This window comes from Watersipora subatra, unplaced genomic scaffold, assembly GCF_963576615.1.
Source record: "Watersipora subatra unplaced genomic scaffold, tzWatSuba1.1 SCAFFOLD_420, whole genome shotgun sequence".
In the NCBI taxonomy this organism is placed as follows: Eukaryota; Metazoa; Bryozoa; class Gymnolaemata; order Cheilostomatida; family Watersiporidae; genus Watersipora; species Watersipora subatra.
The window spans coordinates 1-8,346 of NW_027045316.1; the positions used below are offsets into that span (position 1 = coordinate 1).

The window sequence follows — 8,346 nt, forward strand, 5'->3', positions numbered from 1 at the left end:
TATCGCTTCTTTTAATCTAGCCAACAAACAATTACATTATAAGTTTGTGTCAATCATGTTGAAGCGGATATAAATAGACCTTTTCATAGCTGGTAAGGCATGCAGTTCTACCAAGTCATCTACATTACGTATACCAACCATGGCATCTAAGGAAAGTGACCCTAGATACCTCACCGACTGGGAGATGACTCTATACTGCTATGTACCATTTTAGGAAGGGTTACAGCGAGTAAAGAAAAAACTAGACTTCTCCAGCTGCTAAACTCACCCTAAAACAATTTTCAGAGGTAATGGCTGAGGTGTTGGACAAGGTAAAGAGAAATGATGGCCATCCGGTATAAAACAGCCAACCCTTTCCAGAGCCACCATCACTGAGGTTAGATTTTGCACTTTTAACCATGTTTCACTAACTAGAGCAAAGAGGAGGAGTTATTCTGTTTATGAACTCAACTCATCATTTTGCTCTATTATTGAACAACTAGTTCTTGCTGTTATTCAATAAAATGGTGCACACGCACGCAACATCTAAATATAAAATTGAAAAAGTACATTTCCTAACCAAAAGAATCACACGAATTTTAGGCACTTACATGATACTAGTAGAATCTACAGCTGCTCACTTACTACCATCCCATTTACCAACATTACAGTAGGATGTGAACTTATATAAACAGTGAATGTATGAAAAGCTAGAAAAGCTGAATTAAAACTGCTTGTTAAAGTTTAAACAACAGAAAGCTCATCTGATCAAGAAGTTAAACCTTACTTACCAAATCAGATAACCAAGTCTATAGGAAGGATGCACATACTATCACTCTAGTTTGTTTACATTTGTCTCCTTTTCAAGGCTCTTGCTCCGAGGGTTAACATTCAATTATCTCACCCATATTATATGAGTTTCGTGATTTTCAAAATCATCAGATGAATCAATCTTGTAAATAGACTTTTTACGAGTTAGCTTGATAGTATTATTACTATTATTATAATGTAACAAGATTGCTAATTTTTGTTATTATCTTTTGTCTAACTTAACTAAAACAAAAACTTGTGTTCGTGATAATTAGAAAGATTTATTCCATGAAGGCCTGTGTGTAGAAGGCCGTGGAATAAGGTTATTATAAGACTAAAAGACCCATTCGTTTTAGTTCCAGTATCGCTCAATCTAAAAATTGTCAGGTGGGAGATAAATCCCAATTGCACGGTTATATCATTTATACAATTAGCGATATCTATTTAAATGGTGGTGATTTTCAAAATGTCTACATTAAAAATTATTGGTTTACTAGTTTTGTTTGCTCATGAGATTTTGGCATTATGTATAATAGGGATGTTACTCTCACACTAGCAATATATTGAGTTATATAAACACTCTCAGATATACTTAAGTCCTAAAGTGAGTGTGACAAGCTAATGCAGGTGCTAAATTGTTTTATCACAAACAACAATGACTCAAAACTGTGAGAAGAGACGAAGTGCTAAAGTTGTTGGCAGACCTTTGAATAGGCAGACCTTTGAATAGGGAGACCTTTGAATAGGCAGACCTTTGAATAGGTAGACCTTTGAATAGGCAGACAACTACAACATATAATCCTCCACATGTGTCTGAGTAGTAATAACTGTGGCTGAATATTTGTTGAGTTATCCACTCCCTTTCTTAAGTATCTTCATCTCAACTCCAACTGTATTGTATCCAGTCTATTGTATTCTGTAATCCAGCCCAAGTTCCTATTGTTTCTTGTATCATAATAAGTTGGAGTTGAGACTACAATTAAAGATTTAACATTCTCTCTATAATCCCCTAATTAAGTCTAGGAATCAACAATAACATGTAATTACTCTGTTACAAAACTCTCACCATGGAACTTATTCAGATTAGAAAACTTCTCCTCGTTAGTGTGTCACCATTTCTGTGTCAGTCGAGGGTCACTCACAGGTCATCTCATGGAGATGCTGTTGGAGGCGGAACTAAGTCTGATCCACCTATGACCAGCAGCCGTATGACAGACTTTATGTTTATGAATTATTGCGAGGTCAGAGGTCATCGAGACAAAAGACGAAGGCGGGCTGTATGCTTATATGCTTTCCAACTTGCAGAAGACTTGAAATTGGTTTCGGGACTTGTGTGAGTAACACACACCGAGTGAGAAGATGCTGCAACCCAACAGCGAGAGCGAACTGCAATTCATCGGAAAATGCGAGATTGGAGTGAAAGTTGGTGAAGGCCGGCTGTCTCGTATACTTAACAAAAGTAATCCTAGTCAGCGTGTTGAGGTAAGCAATTTATAATCACCTGATCGTATCTCCATATTTTTGACAATTGATAGAATTTCCATATATCTGAGACTATATTGGAATATTCATTATAATACTTGTATCTATAAGCTCAATGAGTCTGATCTCACTCAACAGCTGAGTATATTGCTGTTATCTCTAGTAAACAATGTACATGGAGATGCATTGTGTACATTGCTGTTATTTCTAGTAAACAATGTACATGTAGATGCATTGAGTATATTGCTGTTAATTCTAGTAAACAATCTACATGTAGATGCATTGAGTACATACCTGTTATTTCTAGTAAACAATGTACATGGAGATGCATTGTGTACATTGCTGTTATTTCTAGTAAACAATGTACATGTAGATGCATTGAGTACATTGCTGTTAATTCTAGTAAACAATCTACATGTAGATGCATTGAGTACATACCTGTTATTTCTAGTAAACAATGTACATGGAGATGCATCGTGTACATTGCTGTTATTTCTAGTAAACAATGTACATGTAGATGCATTGAGTACATAGCTGTTATTTCTAGTAAACAATCTACATGTAGATGCATTGAGTACATACCTGTTATTTCTAGTAAACAATGTACATGGAGATGCATTGTGTACATTGCTGTTATTTCTAGTAAACAATGTACATGTAGATGCATTGAGTACATTGCTGTTAATTCTAGTAAACAATCTACATGTAGATGCATTGTGTACATACCTGTTATTTCTAGTAAATGTTGTACATGTAGATGCGTTGAGTACATAGCTGTTATTTCTAGCAAACAATGTACATGTAGATGCATTGAGTACATACCTGTTATTTCTAGTGAACAATCTACATGTAGATGCATTGAGTACATAGCTGTTATTTCTAGTAAACAATGTACATGTAGATGCATTGTGTACATAGCTGGTATTTCTAGTAAACAATGTACATGTAGATGCATTGAGTACATAGCTGTTATTTCTAGTGAACAATCTACATGTAGATGCGTTGTGTACATAGCCGGTACTTCTAGTAAACAATCTACATGTAGATGCATTGAGTACATAGCTGTTATTTCAAGTAAACGATGTACATGTATATGCATTGTGTACATTGCTGTTCACTGTTTGGTGCAAGACTTTTGGTGATAACAGTAGAGTTCTGATATTTTGTCACTTAATGTATTTCAAGAACTTTAAAAATTAGAATTCTTCCCTAAAATGAGACAGGGTTGCTGTATTGTAATCTTCATCAAGTCTATTAAAGTACTAGCAAATCGAAAAAATCTATGCCGAAGCTGTGAATATTTGAGTAACTATATATTTAGACTGTAGTGTATAAATAAAATACTTTAATATGGAAACATTGACAAAATGTTATATAAAACATAGATGAAGATATAGTAAAAATATTATATCTCAACCTGTGGCTTTTCTTAAATAACTTTTCTGATCAACATGCTAGTTCCATATATAAGGTAAAATTGTTAATGAGAATGTTCCTGGTAACACTCAAACCTTGTAATAATTATTCTGATAGACTTATATACTTGCCCCAGATATGACAAGGACAGCTGCCCAGGCAGAAATCTCTTCTTACATCATATACATCTATTTATACAATACATATAGTATAAATAGTAATATTATTATTAGAGATGCTAATTAGTTCACCTCTACTAACAAATAATAACTGTTTATAACCTTTGAGAATAATATTATAGTAACTGTTATACTTGAGTAAACTGCAGTAAATATTTTTGTAGTTTCCATGGAAGTTCCAGAGTTTTACGCCTGATCCAACACAAGGCGAAGAGACTCTTGGTGGTGAGTTACTAGTACCTTCTCTTCCTTTTCGATTTTGTCAAATGTTGACGTCCTCCGAGTTTCTTCTGTATGGGAACATGTTTTTGAGTTGGTCAAGTAATTAGAATAGAGACACAGACGTAAACTGACTTAGGTTACTTTCAAATACCTCTCTTATCTGCCCTATGGACTAGTATTAACATGTTGACATCTCCAGATGATTGTTCATTCAGTTGGCTAATATTTAGTGGTGTTTTTCCCTTAGCATGTCTCAGACAGCATTATACCATAGCTCATGGTATTGCTTTCAAATTTTTAATGATAAAGCAAAAAGCTTCGGATTTGGACAACAAGAGAATTGATTGTCATTGATGTAAACGCTTCATTATTAATACGATTTGGTGGACATTTTTCTACTGATATCTTGATATTATGAGTTAATAAAGATTCAAAAACTGTCAAAGTGATGGTCAAATAGAGGTGGCATTCAAATAGACAGTAGCGCTCTATTCTTCAACCCTTCTCTCATTGTGGCGGTCAAATAGAGGTGGCGTTTTAATAAAGGTGGCGTTGATTTAGAGGTTTTAAGGTGCATATATACAGTACATATAGTATATATATAGTAATATCATTAGGAATGCTAATCAGTTCACCTCTACTAACAACAACTGTTGATAATGTTTGAGAATATAGTTATAGTTAAAATATGTGTTAAAACAATGTATTTCACATGTTCTCAACATTTGTATTAAATGTATTTTTTTAAGCCATGCTATTGATGAAGACTGCTGGAGGTACTAAAAATTCACCAGTGACTACACTATCTCCTGAAGTACTAGAGGATGTCAGTACTGTCAATAGTACAGTACCCGAACCTTTGACTACTACCTCCATTGCTAAAGAGCTGCAACCAAGTATAAATGACTCAAAGAGCACTTCTATGAATGTTGACATCTGCGCTAACTCTGTCAGTTCATCTTACCTTGGCAGTAGTGGAAAACCTGCAGTGGCTGGTTTTTCAGATCTATCACAACAGACACATGCAAACTATTTGTCATCAATTACATCTCAAATGTCCTCTTCAAGTTCTACCACATCATCAATGTCCTCATCTGACTGTATTTCATCAGCTCCACTTCAAACCAGGTCCTGGGCCAGTTTGTTCTCCCCCAGCAGTTCCTCCTCTGTCATAGCACCTGCTGACCCTCTGGGCATACAGAAAATTGCTACACTTGAAGACTCTTTCACCAATGAAATTGGAGGTAAGCTAATCACCAATCAAATTTGATTTCAGCACAACTGCACGATTTTTCAGTGACACTCTGTGTTCTCTTATTGACAGCTTTATTAGAAAAGTTGACTATCAATCCTGTGGCTGTTCCTCTGCAAGCCAGACAACTCATCAACAAGACCAACTGGTGTTATGTGAACTCTACTCTTCAGGCACTGCTCGCTTGCCCGCCATTCTACCACACTCTCAAGGCCATTCCTGCATATCCACCTCTCTCTAACATCTCTGCTAGACAATCTTCCATGCCAGTCGTTAATGCCATGTGAGTAACTCTACCAGAACTTTAACATGTAGATGTTTTTAACTCTTTCATGCATTTTCCTTGGATCATCGCTGACTAACATTTTAGCATCAAATTCTCTCATCGTCACCGTACAGTCATTTTTGTTTTCAGTTAAATACTAAATCATATTATCGAATTGTTGTAGTAATTTACAACTAACTTTGATTTACCGATTGTTTGACGTTTCATTTATTAAGTTCAAATTCAAAATATCTGATGACGATAATAACGAGAGCCAAAAGGGAATGACATTTTCAAACTCAGTCTGTTCTTGACATAAACTTCAGTTCTACTTTTGCAACACAAACATGTGTCTTCATTTTTGCAGGGTTGAGTTTGTGAATGCATTTGAGGTGATGCGGCCTGAGAAACAGATAAATCAGGCTAAGAAAATGTTTGGAGAGCCATTCGAGCCGAGCTCAGTCTACAATGTTCTCAAAGCAATGACAAACTCGAAAGCAATGTTCACCAGAGGTAAACAGGGAGATGCTGAGGAGTTCCTGACATGTCTCCTGAACAAGATGAATGAGGAAATGGTCACAGCTATCAACAAGTACAGAAAAGAACACAACTCCTCTGGTTAGTTAGTGTCTCATGAGTAGGATAGAGTCTAATAGGATAGAGTCTAATAGGCACCTGTTGTTTGTTGCTGTTTTTATGTGGCAAGTTGGGCATTGTTGGGCAAGTTGGGCATTACTGTATGATGAGTGTTGTTAGGGTGTGGTTGATACATTGTTGTACACATCTGTTGTTGCTGTGGTGCTATTAAATGATGAGTGTGGTTAGTGTGAGGCTAGTATATTGTTCTGCAGACAGCTGTTGTTGTTGTGTTGTTTTTGTATGAAAGATGTGTTCTACAGACTACTGTTTCTGTCAGGTGGTGTTTTTGCTGACAACTGTTGCAAGTGTAAAGTTAGGTAGTTTGTTGTAGGATGAATTTGGTGGGGTAGAGTTTCTGTGTTGTTGGTTTAGAATTGCTAACATAAATAACTTTGAATTGCAGTTGCCAATGGTCGCGATCTTTTATTTGACAAGATGCCCACACCCATCTTAAATATATTTGGAGGTCAGCTCAAATCGTCTTTTCATGCTGGCAGCAAAGAATCGGTCACTCTAGAAAGGTTTTTCTCCGTCCCTTTAAATGTACAGGTAATTCATTTCAGACCTTTTTTCTAGGGTTTTGTAATTTCAAAAAATATTGTTACTCATTTAAATAGGGTTTTTATTGTTAATCTTCCTGGTATGATATAATCTTGTTAAGCATCTCACTGATTAGTAGAGTGTTTTCGCAGGCAGCTAATAATCTGCTGACCAAAGATCAGTCACAGTAAAATAATGAGAATTTGTAGTTATATGGTTAGTCTGTACTAACAACTTACTACAGTGTAAGATGGTTCTATTAAACCATTTATATTATATTTATAATATAAATTTATATATTATAAACAGATACATCTGTATATATTTATATTTTATATTTATATGGTTGCGTAGCTATGGACTCGGTTTTACGAAATGGAAATACATTATTGCTACTGTTCTGCTTTAAATTAACTTTTTGGATTGAAATCTGCTGTTGAAGTTAAATAGTAGCCAAATTTTAGAAGTTTTATTAATTAGTAACACGATTGCTTTGAAAGCGCTTTGCAAGTCTCCGTTGGCTAAGCTACGTGGAGATGTTTCATGAATCAGGTGTTTCATTTAGTTCTGTGTGTTTTATGTATGCAGACAAACAAGACCGTGGAGGAGGCACTCCATGCCTTCGTCAGTAAGGAATCAATAGATGACTATACATGCCCAGAAACTAAACAAGAGCTCAATGCGCACAGGAAACTTACATTCGAGCTCCTCCCACCTATACTGATTTTACATCTCAAGTGTTTTGTCTACGACAAATATGGCGGCCCTCAGAAAATCCTCCGTAAACTGAACTTTAAAGAGACTCTCGAGTTTGACAAAGGTTCGTGCTTTCTTTCGTCTTATAATGCAAGTTTTTTATGGCCGAGACAAAAAATTAGTCAATTAAATTGCTCTCTCTGGTGCACAACAGATTTAGAGCTGCATCTTACACAACCTGATGTCAAAGTTAAATGTTCAAGTTTTCAATACACTAAGTTTTCAGCGCTTGACCTGTTATTTACAATCAGCTAAAAGTCAGTGATACATTTCTCTATGCTGCCCATGATGTATGTTTTTACCACCTTTACTTTTAGAGCTCTTGGCTAATTGTGGTTCAAAAGGTCAGAGGTCATACAAGCTCTTCGCAAGTAAGCCTCTTTTTGTCCCTGTTTTCATGGTAAACATGGAGATTCAAATCAAAGGAGACTATAGCTGAACTTTAGTTGAGTTACAGATATTATCAATAATTTCATCTCATGTACCATTTGCAACCCAATTGAAGCACTTTAATAGTGTTGATTTTTGTATCAAGCTATCGGAGGTTATAGAGTTTTATTATACTTACAGTCGTGTATCACTCAGGAGCAAAGACAACCGGTGGTCACTATCATACAGATGTCTATCACACAGGAGTACAGAGTTGGGTGCGCTTTGATGATAATTCGACAAGTTTAATTGAAAAGAGTGAGGTATTCAAGTCGAAACATCTTTGCGTTCCGTATTTGCTCTACTACAGGCGCGCCGATAGCAAATAACACACAGGAGAGGTTTAAGAATGTACAAGGATACTATACCTATTATCT

At 35.8% G+C, this 8,346-nt stretch overlaps 1 protein-coding gene across 1 annotated transcript; it reads left to right on the forward strand.

Annotated features, from left to right (window-relative positions):
- Positions 1 to 290: 290 nt before the first annotated feature.
- On the forward strand, positions 291 to 8,232 carry LOC137410154 (ubiquitin carboxyl-terminal hydrolase 10-like; the record flags this gene model as incomplete). The annotated part of the gene is made up of 10 exons (XM_068095740.1): positions 291 to 311; positions 1,872 to 2,066; positions 4,031 to 4,091; positions 4,838 to 5,332; positions 5,413 to 5,623; positions 5,973 to 6,223; positions 6,648 to 6,793; positions 7,373 to 7,604; positions 7,858 to 7,911; positions 8,111 to 8,232. Coding segments are annotated over exons 1-10 (1,788 nt in total), but the record flags the coding sequence as incomplete, so codon positions are not given.
- Between the last annotated feature and the right edge of the window lie 114 nt (positions 8,233 to 8,346).